This window comes from Populus trichocarpa, chromosome 19, assembly GCF_000002775.5.
Source record: "Populus trichocarpa isolate Nisqually-1 chromosome 19, P.trichocarpa_v4.1, whole genome shotgun sequence".
Classification (NCBI taxonomy): Eukaryota; Viridiplantae; Streptophyta; class Magnoliopsida; order Malpighiales; family Salicaceae; genus Populus; species Populus trichocarpa.
In genome coordinates, this window is record NC_037303.2 from 14,222,706 (window position 1) to 14,244,582 (window position 21,877).

The 21,877-nt window shown below is 31.5% G+C and overlaps 3 protein-coding genes and 3 non-coding genes across 6 annotated transcripts in view; 4 read left to right on the forward strand and 2 right to left on the reverse strand.

Annotated features, from left to right (window-relative positions):
* Positions 1-21,877, reverse strand: part of LOC18110666 (heavy metal-associated isoprenylated plant protein 28) — an 85,804-nt gene that overhangs the window by 36,794 nt on the left and 27,133 nt on the right. The window lies entirely within an intron of this gene.
* LOC127904775 (ankyrin repeat-containing protein At5g02620-like) overlaps positions 1-21,877 on the forward strand; it is a 43,165-nt gene that overhangs the window by 6,659 nt on the left and 14,629 nt on the right. The window lies entirely within an intron of this gene.
* Positions 2,352-2,442, forward strand: LOC112325380 (small nucleolar RNA Z223). Its single transcript, XR_002979435.1, has one exon. It is a non-coding gene; the product is annotated as a small nucleolar RNA Z223 (small nucleolar RNA).
* On the forward strand, positions 2,604-2,721 carry LOC112325383 (small nucleolar RNA Z278). Its single transcript, XR_002979438.1, has one exon. It is a non-coding gene; the product is annotated as a small nucleolar RNA Z278 (small nucleolar RNA).
* LOC112325392 (small nucleolar RNA snoR97) lies at positions 5,857-5,962 on the forward strand. The gene has a single exon (XR_002979447.1). It is a non-coding gene; the product is annotated as a small nucleolar RNA snoR97 (small nucleolar RNA).
* LOC7458862 (ankyrin repeat-containing protein NPR4) overlaps positions 7,436-21,877 on the reverse strand; it is a 65,619-nt gene continuing 51,177 nt past the window's right edge. The window contains exons 4-5 of the mRNA XM_052449547.1: positions 8,776-8,820; positions 7,436-8,052 (exon numbers count right to left, since the gene is read on the reverse strand). Coding sequence (XP_052305507.1) covers positions 7,459-8,052; positions 8,776-8,820 — 639 coding nt within the window. The 3' untranslated portion in view covers positions 7,436-7,458. The remainder of the gene's footprint in view (positions 8,053-8,775; positions 8,821-21,877) is intronic.

A 21,877-nucleotide genomic window follows, 5' to 3' on the forward strand; every position in this document is an offset into this window, starting at 1 on the left:
ATTGTCACTTCTAAGAACTTGGATCTTGTTGTTGTATTGCACCGTAATCATTTTATGAAACCTCTGAAAGGCTGAACTGACTTCGCTTTTTGATTTCAACAAAGCGACCCAAGTCATTCTGGTACAATCATCAATAAAAGTAACAAACCATTGAGCACCACCAAGAGTAGCTATTTTCGACGGTCCCCATACATTAGAATGCACAATCATAAAAGGAATGGTACTTTTATTGAAACTTGGAGGAAAAGAGGTTCGATGGCTCTTAGCCATTTCACAAACATCACACTTAAATTGGGAAACATCAGTCCTGACAAACAAACTAGGAAATAACTTGTGTAGATAGCTGAAGGAAGCATGCCCAAGACGTCTGTGCCACATCCAGATATCCGAAACTTTATTAGTATTCCTTTGAGACCCATAACTGGAAAGGGCTTGAGTCAGCAAGCTAGAACTGCTGGTGGTCAGTTCCAAGTAATAAAGTTTTCCTCTTCTAATACCATAACCAATCGTCTTCCGTGTCCGGATATCCTTAAAAACACAAAAATAAGGCCAAAAAATAACCAAACAATGTAAGGTAAGGGTTATTTGAGCAATAGACAACAAATTATAGTTTAAAGAGGGAACCACAAGAACAGTGTCAAGTTCCATGGTATCAGTAAGGGAAACAGTGCCTTCCCCAATAACAGGGACGACATTACCATTAGCAACATTGACCTCGGTTTGGGCTGATGTTTTTAGTGATGGAACCTGTCTAGAATCGCAAGTCATATGTTCAGTAGCTCCGGAATCAATTATTCATGTATTATTCATAACAAAAGTAGAAGTACTTAGTGCCTTACCATCTCTACCTATTGCAGCAACCATGGCAAATGCCTTGTCTACTATCTGGTCTGAATTCGTCATGGTTTCTGCAATAGAGGCTCGTGACTTGTTGCACCGAGGATCACGGGTTTTATCCTAATTCTCAGGATATCCAATCAGCTCAAAACAACGACTCTTAGAGTGTCCTGGCAGGCCACAGTGTGGGTATTTTCCTTGGGAACGATCCCAGCTTGGCTGGCTAGGCCGAGTTTGTCCTGGCCGGTTTTGTGACCCTCCTCGGTTCAACCCAGAGGATGATCCACGGGTTTTTGCTGCCATGGCAGCAGGTTCACTCTTGTCAACCTCCATCTTCATTGCTTCCTTCCTATCAGCTTCACAACGAACATATACATAAAAAGCCTGAAGGCCAAGTGGGGGATCCTTCCGTAACACTTCTCCACGTACCTGATCAAACCTGTCATCAAGACCACCAAGAAATATATAGACTCGTTGTCTCTCAGTGGATTTCTGAAACATCTTGATGTCGTTTTCACACTCCATGGATACTCTATTAAAGTGATCCAATTCTTGGAAAATCTCAGTTAGCTCCCCAAAATAGGTTGCCAAAGGTCGGCTATTCTGACGAAGACGTGATGCCTTCTGATTCAACGAATAAATCCTAGCCTCGTCATTCTCATCAAAGTAAGCTACTTTAAGGGAGTCCCAAATCTCCTTTGATGTAGACAACCGAATGTATCGTTTCATAATCTCAAGCTTCATTGAAGACAAAAGCCAACTCTTGATTTTTTGATCTTCAGAGAACCAGTCATCATATTTAGGATCGTCTTTATAAGGTGCCTTGATCGACCCACGGAGATATCCCATCTTCTTCCTTCCAGCAATATGGATCTGAATGAGAGGAGCCCATAAATCATAGTTTTTTTCATCCAAAACCATACCAATATTAAAGTTTGAATTTTCTGTCTGCACCATGATTTGAGCAGCTGCTGGAGCATCTTGAGAATCTGCCCCCTTTTCTTCAGCCATCTCTCTTACTGTTGGTATAGCCTAAAACTTGCAGTTTTGATAGATTTTGGAACAATACAGACAGACTTACAAAGTAGGGGAGGGGCAGCAACAACTTTAAAGTTGCTCGTTGGAACCGGCAGCAACAACTCTAAGTTGCTCGCTGCAATTACTTAGAGATACGGCAGGAAGCAAAAATATTTAGGGTTCAGTGTTTTCTTTTCTATTTTAGCTCTGATACCAAGAAGAAAATAATGCTTTTTTATTCTCTGTTTTCATCATACAACAGGTATATATATATATATATACAGCCCTACACTTTCCTAACAGAATAAGGAAAGACTAATTACTTCCTAAACTAGGAATCCCGCAAATTGTAGGAATCCCGCAAATTGTAGGAATCCTAATACAAGTTAACAGAAACAACACAGGTGGGTAACAAGAAATTGATTGCAAAGTTCAAATCAATTTGGGATTGTTTTGAAACAATTTAATAATACATCCATGAATGATTTTCCAAAAAAATTTGGCAATGATGATTAATATACAGCTTTAATGCCAGTTTTGCTACTGAAAATTCTTGATTGATAGAGTTGTTATAACTCTGAGCCATTTAATTTATGGATACAAAATAGTTTGAATAGCTTATTACATTGCATCCATTCATGAATTCCTTGTATATCTATTTTTAATGTTAAGAAATATGTGGGAGGTTTAAGGTTTTTGAGACTTGGCTATGGTAATTTTTGGTTTGAGCAAAACTCTAATGTAAGATTGCCTAAGATGATACAATCCAATTTGTTGAAGGTGTAGTGGAGCCATGTCCCTGTTTATCAGGGAGAACCTACTTGGTGGATGCTACATTACGATGATATTAATGGATTTAACTGAGGTAATTTGATTTTGAAATTTATGTAGAGTTTGATATGCTGTAAAAATGGATTGGACGGTATAATCTTTTTGTGAAGTTTCTTGGAGTATTTATTTTTTGGCCATTCCAGTGGAAAAGTTTTTGTTTATTAAAAGGAGTACAATAAAATCATTAAATTTTTTGCAAAAGAATAAATCAAGGTGATCTGTATTAATATAAAAATAAAAATAATTATTATTACAATTTAAAATTTAAATAATAGTTGATTTGAGGCAAAGTTTGAGTTATAAACCATGTTAATCATTAATATGGGTTAATATAGAAATAAAAATAATTATTTTTATAGCTTAAAACTTAATATAAGTTGTTGTAACCCATTTTTGGATCCTACAAATAAATATATATATATAAAAAAATTGAACAGTGTCGTTTTGACATTGTTCCTCTTCCTGCATGCTGCTAGAGCCCCCACGCCCTTCGATGACAAGAAACCAGGGGAGTCGCGCCTTACCAGCCGCGCTCACTGCCCAACCAACCAGCAGGCCGCTCCCCTGCTCCCCATGCGCAGCAACGTCCCCGCTCCCCCTTCGCCTATAAATACTGCTCTTAGCAACTGAAAAGGGGAGGCGGGGATTTTTTGGAAGAGAGAGGTTTGTTTTGAAAGACACAGGGGGAGAGATTTTTGAAACTGATAGAGGAAGAAGTTTGAAACGAGGAGAGTGACGGTGAGAGTTTAAGAAGAGAGGAAACGAAGCAGCAAAACACTGCTCGCCACCGAGGATAGCTCACCATCTTCTTCCCACCCGCAGCAACACCACCAGGAACAGAGCACTTCATCATCACCACCAGCTGCCACTGTCTTCCCCGCCGGCAACACCACCGTGAGAAACAGAAGGAAGAAAGGGAAGCAGGGGAGAACAGAGCTGAAGAAAAGACACATAGGAGAAAAGGAAAAAAGGTCGTTCCACCACCAGTGCCTCCACGAAGCAGCGGCAGAGAGGGAAGAACATTGCTGGCAGCAGAGAACACCCGAGAACCAACAAAGAAGGAGCTGACAGAAGCAAACAGGGAAGGAAACCAGAGGCTGGCGCCTCTGCATGGGGAAGAAGAAGAGAAAATAGTTGTTGACACCGGGCTCCACAGCCACTAACCACCGTCCAGCCATCTCTGATCAGCCGCCACCAGCATAACCATCGGCTTCTTTTCTCAAGAACGCAGGAAATAACAGAGGAAGCCACCATCACAATCGGCTTCACCTTCTTCAGAACCAGGGAACCAGCAGAGAAGGTCAGCAGCACCATAGACTTTTCTTTCTCCAGAATCAGCTCCCCAGACCGCCACCTCCTGCACCTCAATGAAGCTGCTGTAAAGAGGGAAGAACAGCGTTGACAGAGGGAACAAAGGAAACCAAGAGAAGGAGCAACGCCTTTGCAGAGGGGAAGAGAAAACAACTGTTGTCCCCGGCTTCTACAGCCACCGACCACCATCCAAGCCACCCCCGGTCGGCCACCACCAGCACCACCGCGAGTGTACGCCATTGCCATCGTCTTCAATCACCGTTTCCGCCACCAGGTTTGCTCCCCACGTCGCTGTGCATGCACCATTTCCTTGCATTTCACTGTTCAAGTGAAATATAATTCACTTGAACAGTGAAATGCTATTTCACTGTTCGTGAAATATAATTCACTAGTTACTGTGCTGGTGCGCAGTAACCAGTCTGTGCTTGTTTTGGGCTGGAACCCCGGCCCAACCTATGCTGCTGGGCTGAGTCTAGCCCTGTAGAAACCAGGCCCCAATTTATTTCGGGCCGATTTTGGCCCAGTTTTCTTTTGGGCCGGGTCTGGCCCGCTCGAACAAAAATTCTTCAAAAAATTATTTCAAAAAATATGTGATTTTCTGTAATTTTATTACTGTATTTTGATCAATATCGGTTTGTATTTTTATACTGTAAAGATACAAATCCGGTAATAAAATAATCGGTTTTTGTCAAGTTTTCAAAAAATGTTTTGTTTTCATGCATACGGCCTAGTCTCTCCAATATATATATATATATATATATATATATATATATATATATATATATTTATATATATATATATATTCTAACATCATATTTTCACACAACAAAGAAAATTTCAAAAACAATATATGTATTAACATGCATTTCGGCTTTAATAACGAGTTTATTAAAGCCATGAGAACTATGCCAATATTTCAAAAATTCTAAAAAAATCTTTTTGTCTTCTTTTAGTATCTGGGATTATGAATTTATACGTAAAACATATTCCTGATATTAAAAATATGGTTTTTATATAGATGTTAGAACGGTTAGGTTTTACCCGATAAGATAAGGACCTCCTTATTGAGGAGGACTTTTCTTGAACCATAGACGGACCAACAACTAGGAAACACAACGAGACCTTGAATTTTATCAGACAAATAAACAATGCAGCTTACCTTAGGTAGGGCGTATTTGGGGTGCTAATACCTTCCCTTTACGCAACCAGTCCCCGTACCCAATCTCTGAGACCAGTTAGGGTTCCTAGTGACCAAAATACTAGGTGGCGACTCCCATTCCATTTTCCACCAATAAAAGACTAGATTTTCTTATCCCTCATATTGGCCAAATAAAGATAGATAAATAGGGACACACATCACATTTAGATTGAAGTGGAATCTTCGCCGCGACGCGCGGGTGACGTGCGACATAAGTGATGACCTAAAGCAAGACCTTGACTATGTGTTTGGAAGATCAACTAGGGTTGGTTTAGTTAATACATGAATAAAAATAGTTATTATGATTGTTTTAAAATCTAATTCAGGAATTGAGACAAGGCCTAGTCATGAGTTAAGAGGGTCAATCTAAGTTGATATAAATTAAAAATAAATTAAACCAATCTTATTTTGATAACAAAAAAATCAATATTTTTTCAATCGTGTTCTATATCGGGTTGACTTGATTATAAGTCAACTTGAATTTTTGATTGGATCAAGTTAGATCAATACTTCTTCTAATTTGTTTTTACTCATGTCTTGTCTAAATTTAATAAATACAATATAAAACAAAATTATTTAGTCTAAAACACACTAAACATAAAAATAAATTGATTTTTTTTAATCTCTGTTGTTCAAATTGAGTTTTAACTACACTTTTTACACCTTGTAAGTGGAATTAGGGTCTGAAAAACTCAACATTGTGTGTTGTCATCAGCTTCATCTCCTTCATAACCCACCAGATCGGAGTTAAATAATAGCATTACATCATTTATTAATTTCTCAAAATGTTTATGCGCTTTTTTTTTTTTTGTTCTTGTGGATGAAGTTGCAATGTGCAGAAATTGAAGTCCAAATTACCATTCAGAAATTAATGGAAATTCTAATCAATATATATATATATATATATATGTGTGTGTGTGTGTGTGTGTGTGTGTGTGTTAGAAATTCAAGTCCTTCGAAAATTATGGCTCAATTACCATTCATCTAGAATCAATATGGTGAACTTGTTAGCTGTCATTCTATGTGTTGCATGTGTCCGCGCGACGTCGCAGAGATCGTCTACCCTCTCAAGGTGGAATGTATGTCTATCTAGCAAGTATGAAGAGACAAGAAATTCTTGTCTTTTGTCGGTGAAAAATTTGAATGGGAGTCGCCACCTAGTATTCTAGTTACTAGGAACCCTAACTAGTCTTAGAGATCAGGTATGGAGATTAGTTGTTTAAAGGGAAGGTATTAGCACCTCAACTACGCCCTGCCTAAGGTAAGCTGCATTGTTTTGTTGTCTGATAAAATCTAAGGTCTTGTTGTGGTTTCTAATTGGCGGTCTGTATACTGTTTAAGAAAAGTTCTCCTCTGTAAGGAGATCCTTATCTTATCGGATAAAACCAACTGTCCTATGTCATCAAATACCTTTTGAATATCGGGAATATGTTTTACGTATAAATTCGTAATCCCTTATACTAAAATAAAACAAAATATTTTTTTGGAATTTTTGAAATATTGGCCAAATTCTCGTGATTTTAATAAACTGGTTATTAAAGCCAAAATGCATGCTAAAACATTTATTTTTTTTGAAGTTTTCTTTGTTGTATGAAAATACAATATGATTTTTAGCTTTGAGAGAATTGACCGTATGCATGAAACAAAAATATATTTTTTTATGTTTTGACAAAAACCAGGTGTTTTAATACCGGATTTGTATTTTACGGTATAAAAATACAAACCAATATTAAGCAAAATTTAGTAGAAGAATACTAAATTGCAATTTAAAATTCATTCAATCAAGTCTTAAATTGCAATTTTGATTTTAAAAATCAATTCAATTGCATTCCTGCCAAATTCAATCGTCAGCCTTGAAGTTGGCCGCCTTTTTCACTTTAGTCCTTGGTCTCTGATTTATGCAATTGGACCCTCAATTGATCAATAAACTTATAATTTTTTTAATTTGGCCCCCTGATTCGGTTAATTACAGCCCCTCTATTTACGCTCCTTTTCTAATTTGGTCCTTGGTTTCAGATTTCTTCAATTAAGTTTCTAATTGGCCATCAAACTTTAATATTTATGCAATTAAGTCCCTGATTTGACCAAATCAACTCTCAAAAATTATAATTTGACCCCGGAACTTTAATTTCTTCTAATTAAAGTCTAAAATGACTTCAAAATCAAATTTTCTTGCAATCAAAACCTCTATAAATTCAATTAAACCTTCACTAAAATTTAATTGAGTCCATAAACATCTGATTTTAGACTTTTCTTCCTCAAATTCAATTTTTTTTGTCAACAAAGCTCTCAACAGTCAACAACGTACTGTCAAATTTCAATCTTTGTATTTTTAATATTTTAAAAAGGGTGCGTCCGTCAACTATGAATGCCGTGGACGCAAAGAAGATGAAGGCTGCACCAATGAAACAAGTCGTGATTGCAAGCCATGATGATGGAGCTAGCACTGCATAACTTCCTGTGATGAATGCGATGACCATTGCTGGGATGGCACATATGGTTAAAGTAGATGTCCAATTTCCTTTCATATCCTCTTCCACTTGACCTCTTGTTCCAATCGGTGCCCAACAAAAGTGCATGAAGAGAGCAGAAATTGAGAGAAGCATTGCTATTGCATCTGATATAACGAAGACTACAAAAGCAGCATTTTTAAGAAGAACTGCAATGCCTTGTTCGTTTTTGTAACCGCCAGGCATGGTGAAAGCAGCTGCAAATGTAACTGTTGCTACGAGTGCCGCTACAAGTACACGAGTCTCCATTCCTCTCTCAGAAATAGAGAGGTACTCTTTTTTCATCATAGCTATGGGCCGTTGAAGAGGTCCACTCCGTACATCTTTCAATGATTCCAAAATCTCTTTCTGCAACAAGTTTCGGCTATGAAATTAAACGAATCTTTCTTTTCCTTTATCATCTGTAGACTCTCAACCTTTGTTTGCTATCATAATTCATAACCAGCGAGTTTGAAATCAAGTAATTTTGTTTCTTTTAGCTAGCAACAATATATATTGCTTTTGTTGCTACGAGGACTGTTTGTTTTTTAGTTTGAAATTGTTTTTAGGTGCAATTTAAAAGGGTGTTGCTCAAAAAAAATATCAAATTAATTTTTTAAGTATTTTTTTAATAATTTTAATGGGCTAATACTAAAAATAAAAAAATTATTTTAATATATTTTTTAATAAAAATTATTTAAAAAAACATCTCATACCACATTACCAAAGACATCCTGGAACAAACCAGCATCAGTTTAGAGGACAAAGCAAATAGTGTGTTATATTGACAGAAGGATTCTATTCTATCTTTATTTTATTTTTTAAAAAAGGGAGACAAACCAAGTGAATTTATGTTTGATTGATGTGCTTTATTAATAGTGCATACGTAGTTATTGTTAGAGTTGAAGTAATTTTTTTTTAACAAGATTGAATGAATATTATAATTTATCCTCCTTTGATATTTATGAAAATAATCTCACATCATTCCTCTGACAATTTAAATTTAATTTTGTTTTGGTAATTTTTTCAAATGCAAAGACTCTTTCGCGTTTAAGAGTGCGACTCGCTAAAAAATCAAATCGAGGGAATTACCTTTGTTTCAGGAAAATTTCGTCCCAAGATGTCATCAACGCTGAGGTTTCGCTTGTTAAGGCCACACATCTTCTTGTACGCATGTATCCAATCACTACTCAATCTCTGCTGGGGAAAATTGCCTAAAGCAGCATATAGATGCAATGGTGTGTTTCCATCGTTATCCTTCTCGTATTTAAGTTTCTCAAAGTGAGGAATCCATTGAGGGAAATAGAAATATCCTTTTATAGTTGTGGCAGCGTAGTGAAGGACATTCCAACCTCTGTTATCCACTAGTTCACAACAAGCTGGACAAGGGTTCATAATCGCTCTCACTGCTGCCACATCGCCTCGAACGACGGCCAAGTGAAGGGCTGTTCTCTTCTCTGAATCGACAATGTAGGCTGCGGACACATCATGTTCTAGTAGTACTTTTACTGTAGGCACACCATGAGATAAATAAGGGAAAAAGGCAGCGTAGTGAAGTGGGGACCACCCGTCATCGTCGGTTCTTCTCGTCAAACTCGGGTTTCTTTTCAATATCTTTCTAGCTGTCTCTGCAATAAACCATAAAAAAATATATGGTACATATTAGGAAATATATGAATAATATTATGGTTAATGCGTAATCTACGCTAGTAATTTAGTGATCTTTAATTTGGCATTTTTCTCTCTTTAATTGTATTATAAATGCCCTTTCTTGCTTTCTACGTTCTTATAGTCGCTATTCAATATTGTTTATGCATCATTTTTTTTATTGGTTCTTATTATTTGGTCATATTTAAAATAATAATATGGAAATGTCAACAACTCCAACTTCATTTGAACTAGATGACCAAAGTTTTTAAGAAAAACTATAAACAACAAGAATAAAGTTCAATATTATTATGAGCCTTTAAATTATCATTTTAACGTGGAATCCAAACGTATATAAGAACATTTTGGTCCTAAAATCTTATAATCATGCAAATAAGTCCTTAATTAAATAGACAAGGAAATTCATTGTCTTCTTATGATGTATTTTCTTTCCCTTGTATCTTCCAATGAATTATATAAGTAATAAATACAATTTAACCTTTAATTTAACAAACATACAATGAATATTTTTGTTTTTTTTTCCTTTATTAACTTCTATATCAAATAAATGTGATAGAGTAAACGAAGAATTTGACAAATGAACAATAAATGAAAAGATCAATATCCTAAAGGTTGAAATAAGATTTTTTAAAGAAACATAAAATAAATGAGTTTAAATAAAAAGAAACTAAAATCTAAAAAATACAATATATTTTGTTCTAAACAGATAAGGGTTTCTCTTGAATTAAAAACGAATTTAGTTATGGTTTCCGATAATAATTTATGAATTCAAAGCTTTACAGTTCAGAATAAAATCTTACCATGATCACCATGCATGGCTGCCGCGTGTAGTGCGGTTCTGCCATGAGAACCACTATATTCCACTGACTTGCAATTACTCAAGATTTCGTCGATCACTTTTTTTCTATTTTCTTCATGTCTTTTAAACCTCCAATTAAACCTTACATTGGCAGCAATATAATCATAATTAGATATATGTGATTTTTATTAACATTTTAAGTCCAATAAAAGAGAATTAAAAACCATTAAATTTTGCTATTTTTTATTGTTCTTAAAAAACAATTAGGGAGATAAGTGGACTTATTCATATTGAATTAATATGTCTCGAGTTCAAGAACATATATAGCATAAAAAAAATAAGCAGGTAATCCTATTATTATAGAAGCATTGCTTTTCTAATATCTTTTATGATAATTTAAAAAACAGATTTACTTAAACATTATAAAGCTGAACAAATTAAAATTAATCAACAATTACATTTATATAATCTTAAAATGATAGTATTCTAGATTGATATATAGATTTGTAAAAAATTGGTTAATCTAGTATATATTAAAAAAAAAAAAAAAAAGATGTTGATCACATATAGTATCGAATCGGTATCAAACTCTGTTTGAGACTAAAACAAATGTTCACAAACCTCATATTGGCAGCAATATAAAGTGGAGTTTCTCCATGAACATTGGCGGAATATGAAAACTCAGGGTCCTCTTTAGTCAATATTTCCACCACTTGGGCTTGGATATTTCGAGCTGCCACATGCAACGCTGTATCTTGCTCTTCATTGGCCGTCCTCAACATCTTTTTTGCTTCTGTTACTCCGCTCTCTGGATCAGTAGGTCGAGCTTTTGCGCGGTCAATGAGGACTCTTACCACGTTGGAACGCCCATATCTTGCCGCAAAATGGAGTGGGATTTCACCTTTCTTATTGGCCTGCAATAATAGTGGTGGACACATATCAATAATTTGGCCAACAAAATCAGTGGATTTCGATCCTTTACGTTGGTTTTCTAAGTAAACATGAAGAATTGTGTTTTTTTTTGGAGTCAATAGCTCATTGAGAGAAGTTGGAAGACGATCCTTAAATGGGTTGATGTTGCCTGCTTCTGCAGCTTTGTACAATTTTGGTTCCATGTAAGTGATGCTATTCATTTGTTGATCAGAGGAATTCATCTTGTATGACTGTTGTTTGTTGAAAATGGTTGTTGATAGAAGTAACTATTTTGGCTAGTTCCATTTACTAGCTAGGCTTGTAAGCCTATTTATACTAATTCATCATTATGAATAAATAAATAAATAAAGCAGAGGAAGCTGTCTGAGTTCTGTGAGAGATCGAATAGAATGAAATGATTCTAGAAGTTTCATCTAAGGATTTAAATTTTTATATGTTCAAAAAATATAAAACAAAGTATAAAAATAAATTTAAATTTTTAAGTTGAAATGGTTATTTAATATTTTCAAATATAGATGATTTCTTAAGAAGTTAAATACATGCTTAGGAAATAATAGACAGCTTTAGCACAATCATATTTCGTTTCTTTTCACTTTTTGCTGCAATTTTCTCTTGCTGGGAAGTTATGCAACATAGGTATTAATTCATAAAATTATTAAAATTCAACAAAATAATGCAAAAAATATTTCAATAACAACTAAAATTCAACATAGGTATTAATTCATAAAATTATTAAGAACACAAAATTGAACAAAAACAATGACAAAAAAACAAAAATAATGCAAAAAAAAAAAAAACACACACACACACACACACACACAAAAAAGAAGAAAAATGAATGAAAAATTCTTCCCTTAATGGCATACTTAATTCAAACTAAGAATTAAAAAACAAAAACAAAAGAAAAGAAAATAGATTGTTAAAAAACCCACACAAAAAAAAAAGACAACATACCTAAGGATAAGAAGAGAAGATGATGCTTGATTTCAGCTAAAAAGGAGAGAGAGAGAAGAGAATTGTGTTAGTTGAGAAGAAGAGAGAAGAAGATGATGTCTTATTTGTTCTGATTCTGGTCTTTTTAATTTTGATTTATCAACGAAATTACCAGCAAACTATTAAATATTAATATTTTTAATATTTCCAACGGTGATTCTATCTGTAAAGTCAAATGAAAATTTCCAACTTGTACGAAAATTCTTAGAAACCTCTCTAAATATTACCAATGACTTTTCAGTCCGTCAGTGATTCCGTTGGAAAAAAAAGTAAATAGTCAACAATTACTAGGAGTAGTAATTATCAACGTATTGGAATTCTTATCGTCACTAGAATATAATGACAGACATATTTTGTCAGTATACCCATGTGTAATGTACATCATGAATAATGACAGGGAGAAGGAAAACATTTTCCATCGTCACTAGAATATACTGATAGATATATTTTGTTGGTATACTCGTGTGTAATGTACATTATGTTAGTATTTTCATCATTGTAAAATAGTGTCCGATTCTAAATTGTATATGTATTCCCTATCTATCCATCCTACAAATACTTAAATTCACAACTGCACACACAACACAATAACAATAGCTCATATCACAATAATAAAACAAATATTTCCTTGTCATTCAACAATAAATTAACATCATTGTCATTATATTAAAGTGAGTTTCATTCATAAATATTACTTTATAATTTATGACATTACATATTCATGTTGTGAAAATTAATCAAAATTTTCTTCTTGTTTGTTAATTGACTTGTTTTCATTTCCATCATAATCTTTTACATTGATTTCATTATTTTCATCGACAATATTTTATGTACAATGAAATGTTATTATATATATTGAAATGTTGTTTTATTTTAGGGTGTGCGTGTGTTTTATAAACTTCTGTTATTATATACATTGAAATGTTGTTTTATTTTAGGGTGTGCTTGTGTTTTATAAACTTCTTAAGTCTGACAAATATTGATGTAGTAGCATAACTTCCTAGAAAGTCAAAGTATCAATATTTTCTCTTATAAAAGAATAAACAAAAGTGCAAAAATAATCACATCTCTTTTCCTTTTCACTTTTGTAATGTGAAATCCTTTACCTTGCTAGGAAGTTATGCTTTACACAAGGGAATGAAGAATAAAAAAATTTTTATTTTTTTTATTGTCCTTAAAAAACAATTACGTACACAAGTGAGGTTTATTCATATGATAGAAACATTGCATCTCCTATATATAATATATTTATTATATCACTATAATAAATATATTATAGTGATATATATATATATATATATATATATATATATATATAGAGAGAGAGAGAGAGAGAGAGAGAGAGGGTGGGGTTAGATATGTTGTAAAATTAAATACAATGAACATAAACAAACTATAACTTGGGACATATATAGACACTATTCTTAAAGATATTTTCTTAACACAAGGCTATCCTCCAGGATCCAACTTCTTCCTCTAAAGACGAGGGTTACAGAAACAGCAACAATGATAAAAAAGAAATATCAGCAAGTCTTGCAAACACAAAAAAATAATACTATGATTTATTTTTATGTTTTGCTACGTTTGATTGTAAGAGTGGATGGTATCTTAGGCTACTAACATGTAATAGATAGTTAGAAAATAAATAAAAAAATTAAAAATTATTCAAAAAGATAAAAAAATAAAAGAGCTGTTAGGAAATTAAAATGTTATAGCTATTAAAAATATTGTTAAAAAGAGTTAGAGCTATTAAAAACATATTCACAAAAATCTGATTTCTTTGTAACCCATTTCCATCAGCACAGATATTTCATTATTTAAAAAACTTGTGACCATTTTCAAATGCAAATTTAAAATGGTTTTGAAAAACATTAATAATATATATATATATATAGTCGCTTATTTTGGTCGCAAAATATTGACAAAATTTCTATTTTGTATGGATTAATTAATTTTTCTAATTTGATAGTTATTGCTAACTAATATCATAGTGATCATCATAATTTTTTAAAAATAATTATTATTCATAAAAAAAACATTAACATCAATAATAATCATAATTTTCAATAATGAAACAAACATTTTAGCTAAAAATTGGGAACATTAATTACAACCTAAACAATAAGTACTAGATTTGCTATCAAATAAAATTCTGTTGAATTTTTTTTTCAAATATAATAATTTTTTGGAATGATTTGCTAATCACAAATAGAAAATAAAGAATTTTAAAAAAAAATTGTGATCCAATTTTTTAGTTTCATTCACTTCACTGAATAGAGTTTTATGAATGTATGCATAACATATACAGTAAAATGTTGTTTTAGTTTAGTATATGTATATGGGGGGTTGTGCGTGTTTGATTTAATTACTTTTCAAGTCTGACAAATATTGATGTAGCGGGAGGATAGAAAAATTGCAGAAGGGAAGAATGTAGTTTATATTATGCTGTACTGGATAACATAATCGAAACGGTTTGTATTTAAATACATCAGTAAAAGAGTAAGAAAAGGAGATATGCATAATTCTAGCAGATATTCTTCAAGAAGTATAGCATAAGATTTATCAAGTTCACGGCAGATCATAAGGAAGCTTGATTTGGGATTTTCCGAGTGTAAGCTTCCTTCTCTGAAACATTTTCCTTATCAAAAACCTTAACACGAGATACTTAGATATATACAAGTGTCAAAGTATCAATATTCTCTATTTATAGAAAAGAAAAGAATAAAAAAAGTGCTAACATAATCACAATTCTTTTCCTTTTCTTTCTTGTGTTGCAAAATCCTTTGCCTTGCTAGGAAGTTTAAAAGAGTAAGAAAAGGAGGTATGCATAATTATAGCAAATATTCTTCAAGAGTTATAGCATAAGATTTATCAAGATCACGGCAGATCATGAGGAAGCTTGGTTTGGGATATCTTGAACGTAAGCTTCCTTCTCTGAAGCATTTTCATTATCAGAAACCTTAACACGAGATATTTAGATATATAGGAGTGTCAAAGTATCGATATTCTCTATTTATAGAAAAGAAAAAAAAGATTAAAAAAAATGCTAACATAATCACATTTCTTTTCCTTTTCTTTTTTGTGTTGCAAAATCCTTTTAACAATGAAAGTATTTTTAAAAAAATTTATTGTCCTTCAAAAATTATTAGGAAGACAAGTGTGGTTATTCATATTGAGCATTTGTCAAGTTCAAGAGTATAGACAATATAAAAAAACAGGGTATGATAGAAGTATTGATTCTCTAGCATCTTTTATGATAAGCTAAGAAAACATATTTACTTAAACATTATAGAGTTTAACATATCTAAATTAATCAAAAATTACATTTTTATAATCTTAACATCATAGTATTCTAGATTAATTAATTTGATTAATAAATCAATTAATAAAAAAATTAATTAATATATCATATACTATACAAAATTGTTGATTATGTATAGTTCGAATGGGTCTCAAACAAGGTATGAGACTAAAATAATGTTTACAAAAATCTAATTTCTTTGTAACCCATTTGCATTAGAACAAATATTTTGTATTCAAAAAAAATTGTGACCACCTTTCAAATGCAAGTTTGAAACATTTTTTTTTTAAAAAAACATTAATAATATATATATAGAGGTCATATATTGGTTGCAAAAAAAAATGATAAAAAATCTATTTAGTATGGAATAATTAATTTTTATAATTAGATAGTTATTAATAATTTAACATCATAGTAATCATCATCATTTTAAAAAATAATTAATTTTCATAAATAATAATTAAAAAAATTCAGTAATAAAAAATATTTTAAAATTTTTGCTAAGATTTGTGAACAAGATTTACAACTGATCCCAAATTTTCTATCAAATAAAATCTAGTTTTATTTTTTAAAAAATATTCATTGTTTTGGAATGATTTGTTGGTCACAAATAGAAAAATAAAGAATTTTAAATAAAATTGTTATTGAATTTTTTAATTTCATTCACTAAATATATAGCATTTTATGAATTTGTGCACAATATTTTATGTACAATGAAATGTTATATACATTGAAATGTTGTTTTATTTAAGGGTGTAGCATAACTTCCTAGCAAGTCAAAGTATCAATATTTCCTTTCATAAAAATATAAACAAAAGTGCATAAATAATCACATCTCCTTTCCTTTTCATTTTTGTGTTGCGAAATCCTTTACCTTGCTAGGAAGGTATGCTTTACACATGGGAATTAAGAATAAAAAAAATTAATTTTTTTTATTGTCCTTAAAAAACTTTACGTAGACAAGTGAGGTTTATTCATATCTATGATAGAAGCATTGCATCTCACATTCTTTATGATAATTTTTTTTTTAAAAAATAAACATATTTATTTAAGAATAGTAGATGTTGCTACTTAATTTTTAAACAATATTTTTGATAAATTTTTAGAAAAAATTAAAAATAACAAAAATTTAAAAAATATATTTTTAATATATTTACATCGTTTTTAGTATTTTTAATACCATCTAAAAAGATTTAAATTTTTAAACATGTTTAATTTTTAATGCATTAATTTTATAATTACTAATGTTTTTTATTGAGATGTTGATATTGTTTTTTTTTTTTAAAAAAATAAATTTAAAATAAAAAAATAAAAAAACAGTTGAGGGACAAATATGATTGTGGCCAAGCCATACTTCTCCTATAAATACCAGTTTACAGTGAAAAAAGAGTGGGAGGAGAAAATTTTGAGGAAAAGAGGAGCGGCCGAAAATGAGGGGAAACAAAAGAAAAAACCCTAAACCTCACCCTCTCTGAAAAGGCCGCCGCTCATCTTCTCTTCTCAGCTCTCTGGTCAAAAGACAGACAAGAACCGCCGCTATTAACCTTCAGCCACACACTGTCCCATTCCCCTCTCTCGGCCTTCTTCCCTGCACCCGAAGGAGCCTCCCCTCTCAGCCAAAACAGATCCACCAGAAGCCCCATTTCCTTCACCTCTGCATTCCCCCCCCTTGAACCAACAACCCGACAGACCCGAGACCCCTTCCCTCCTGAACCAGCCGCAAGCTCGCCAAGACCAAAAAGAGGGCAGAGTCGTTCGCCCCTCACTCTCCCCTCTTGCTGGCCGTTTCAGCTTCTTCTTGTCCATCGCCGACCGAAACATGTCTCCCTTCCATTCAGCCTCCAGCAGCAGCACAGACGCGACAGAAACACAGTCGCCAGCAGCTCCTTGGTCATAGCGCCGGCCACCTGAAACAGAGAAGAAGGGGAAACAAAAAGAAAAAACAGATCTGTAAAGAGAGAAGCAGATCTGAAAAAGGGGAAGGAAGAGAAGCCGATCTGTAAACAAAGAAAAACGAAAACAGAATTGCTTGTTGCGTTTTTGGGTTTTTGGAGGTAACGGAGTTGCTCACAGCCGACAGGAAGGTGAAGAGGGGACGAAGCCATTACGGATCTCCACCGCTCTCTGGATTTCGCGGCGGCGCGTGGTTCCTACATTTTCAGAAGTCGTCCTCTGCAATTCCTTATCAGAAACCTTAACCCGGGATACTTTGATATATGCGAGTGTCATGTATCAACATTCTCTATTTATAAAAAAGAAAAAAAAAGATTAAAAAAAAGTGCTAACATAATCACATTTCTTTTCCTTTTCCTTTTTTGTATTGCAAAATCCTTGGCCTTTTTAGGAAGTTATGCTTTACACAAGGAAATTAACAATGAAAGTAGTTTTGAAAATTTTTATTGTCCTTTAAAACCTATTAGGAAGACAAGTGTAGTTATTCATAGTGAGCATTTGTCAAGTTCTAGAGTATAGAGTCTATAGACAACATAAAAACAACAGGTAGGTAAAATCCTATTATGATAGGAATATCCAAATTAATCAAATATTACATTTTTATAATCTTAACATCATAGTATTCTAGATTACTTAATTTGATTAATAAATCAATTAAAAAAATTAATTAATATAGCATATACTAAATAAAATTGTTGATCACGTATAGTTCAAACCGGTCTCAAACAAGGTATGACACTAAAAAAATGTTCACAAAAATCTAATTTCTTTGTAACCCGTTTCCATTAGAACAAATATTTTGTATTCAAAACAAAATTGTGACCACCTTTCAAATGCAAGTTTGAAACATTTTTTTTTAAAAAAAAACATTAATAATATATATATATATATATAAGAGAGAGAGAGAGAGAGAGAGAGAGGTGTCATATATTGGTTGCAAAAAAAAGAAGATAAAAATTCCATTTACTATGGAATAATTAATTTTTATAATTAGATAGTTATTAATAATTAATATCGTAGTGATCATCATAATTTTTTAAAAAAAATAATTAATTCTCATAAATAATAATAATAATAATAATAATAATAAAACTTTTCAATAATAAAAAATATTTTAAAATTTTTGCTAAGATTTGTGAACAAGATTTAAAATTAAAATATTCATTGTTTTGGAATGATTTGTTGGTCACAAATAGAAGATAAATAATTTTAAAAACAATTGTTATCGAATTTTTTAATTTCATTCACTAAATAGCATTTTATGAATTTGTGCACAATATTTAAAAAAAATATGGTGCATATTAGGAAATATATGAATAATATTATGGTTAATGCGTAATCTACGCTACTAATTTAGTGATAAGTTAATATTTAATTTGGCATTTTTCTCTCTTTAATTGTATTATAAATGCTCTTTCTTGCTTTCGACGTTCTTTGGTTCTTAGAGTCGCTATTCAATATTGTTTATGCATCATATTTTTTTATTGGTTCTTATTATTTGGTCATATTTAAAATAATAATATGGAAATGTCAACAACTCCAACTTCATTTAAACTATAAACTATAAACAACAAGAATAAAGTTCAATATTATTATGAGCCTTTAATTAAATTATCATTTTAACGTGGAATCCAATAGTCTTACTAATCTAATAATTCATTTGTGTTCTTTTATTTCTAATTTTTAATTTTTATTTATGTTAGGGAAATTATATGCCCACACATACATGTCATATAGATTCCTTACATGCAAACGTATATAAGAACAATTTGGTCCTAAAATCTTATAATCATGCAAATAAGTCCTTAATCTTATAATCACACTTCTCACAGTTATGGTTTCCGATAATAATTTATGAATTCAAAGCTTTACAGTTCAGAATAAAATCTTACCATGATCACCATGCATGGCTGCCGCGTGTAGTGCGGTTCTGCCATGAGAACCACTATATTCCACTGACTTGCAATTACTCAAGATTTCGTCGATCACTTTTTTTCTATTCTCTTCATGTCTTTTAAACCTCCCTTAAAACCTTACATTGGCAGCAATATAATCATAATTAGATATATGTGATTTTTATTAACATTTTAAGTCCAACGATTATCGCATGGGTACAATGATTATCGCATTTATCTGGGGCACATTCACAGTCCTAGAGCTCTTTCTTGAGACTTGCCATCAGCACTTATATTATTGGTCTGAGCTTCTTCTTTCTTGTGTATTTAGTGTTTTGGTTCATTCGCAAGAATCTAAAAGATTTTCTATCAAATGCAAATTGTGAAACAATCAATGCAAATTTTCTATCAAATAAAACTCCGATGTATTATTTAAAACATTCTTATTGTTTTCGAAAATATTTGTGACATCAAATGTTCAGAAATCATGTATTTGGTTCTTAAATTGTCAATTTTTTATATTTTATTTTGTAATCGATACGCATTACAAGTCAAGTAGTCAAAAACTCTGACGTTATTATTTATTTATTTATATATTCGTGACTAAAATCTATTGACAACTACTAGTTTTGACAGCTAAATTTATTTTCAAAGTACAATTGGTTTTGATGATTTGTTTATTAATCAAATCGTAAAGTATTTATTTTTGTGTTTAAAAAGTATTATTGATTTTTTTTATAATTTTAAATTGTTTTAATATGCTAATATTTAAAATAAATTCTTAAAAATAAAAATAAATAAATTATGTTAATATATTTTTAAATAAAAAAATATTTTAAAAAATACTTTAACCACAAACTCAAAAGATTGTAAGAAAACTACTCTGAAAAGTTGGGATATGCCAAGTTTCATTCTTCTATGGCTTCTTTGCCAGCCAGCTAGCTTGTTCCATGAAGTGCATGAATGGTCGGAATAATCTCATCGACTCCACTGGATAACAAGTCAGACCTGAACTGCTCTTGAGATACAAAGAGACGAGACATTAGATACCATCTAGTTAATTACGGGTAACAATATTCCAAACTAAATTGTAATGTAATAAAAAAAAAAAAAAAAAACAAGAAGCTATGAATATGTGGACATGTGTTTTGATAGCATGAAATTTTTAAATTGGAAATTGAAAAGGATGATATTTTTATTTTAAAAAAAATGAATTAAAAATATTTGAATTAATAAATCACATAAAGAATATTTGTTCACGCTAATTAAAGGCTGAAACAGTTGGGTTTTTTTTTTGTAAAAAACAAAAAATAAATGCAAGTGTAAATATTTAACCTAATAACATGGTTGTTTTTTTATTATTTATTTACTTGTATGAAGATAAAATGAATTCTCTTTTAGTACATTACAATTTAGTTTCTTGTTTACATTACAATCCCAAGCACTAGCTTATACCGTAAGCTATAGAGTTACATTACGGGTAACTAAAAATATATTTTCGTAATAAAGATAGTTATTTGAATTCTTGGGAAAAAAAATATTTTTAGTTAAAATTCTCTTTTCATATTAATTTTTTTTTAATTTCAAAAGCATATTTTTTCTATTAGCAATAAAGTTTATTGGATAAAAAATAAAGAAAACTAACATAGAAATTAGAAAAATTATCAAAATGATCATATATATTTTAGAATTTCTAACTTTGAAGATATTAATAAAATATAATTACAACGAGCTCAAGATGATATTTCTGGGAAAGTACCAAACTTGGACTAGTTAATAATTATAAGCAGAAAGGGTATATGCATTGTTCCTACTTCCTTGGCATCTCACAAAAGAGAGTATGTGATGAGAGAAACAAAGGGGAAGAGGATGCTTTGAGTAAAGTAAGAGAGTCCCGTGTAGTTTTCGGCGCTGACAGTAACGGTAACATTTGCGGCAGCATTCACCCTACCTCTTCAAACCTATATATGATATAATTAGACATGAAAGCTTACCATCAATCGATATTATTTGTCGTAGGTTTATATAGGTCACATATATATATATATATAAACAAAGATAAAAATTTTATTTAGTATGGAATAATCAATTTACCTAATTGGATAGTTATTAATTAGTAATTAATATCATAGAATCATCATCATTTTCAATAATAATAATAATAATTATCGCAGACGTTTAAAAATTCTATATATATATATATATATATATATTTAAATATATCATATAGCAGATTTGTATTTTACAGTAAAAATCTACAGATCAATAATATAGTGAAATACCTAAAAAAAATGCAAGGGACCTACAAATAAATTCAAAAAGATCCACAAATGTTTTTGGAAATTTTTTATATCAGAAAAGACCTATTTGACTAGATATCAAAATAAAAGAGTGTGAACATTGTTGTTAAAATCACAAGGTAACTCATAAAATTATATGATTTTATGAGTCAACATGTATTTAACTTGTAAAGTCATACCTAACTTGTGCAAAAATGTTAAAATCAGTAAACTCGGTAAACTCAGTCTGATTTTATGAGTTTACTACATTTGTGATCTGAACCAAGTCAGATCCAAATTTGGTCTTAAAATATCTACTGACTAGTTTTGTGAGATTTGACATATCTTTCACTTTGTATATTGGATAAAGCTA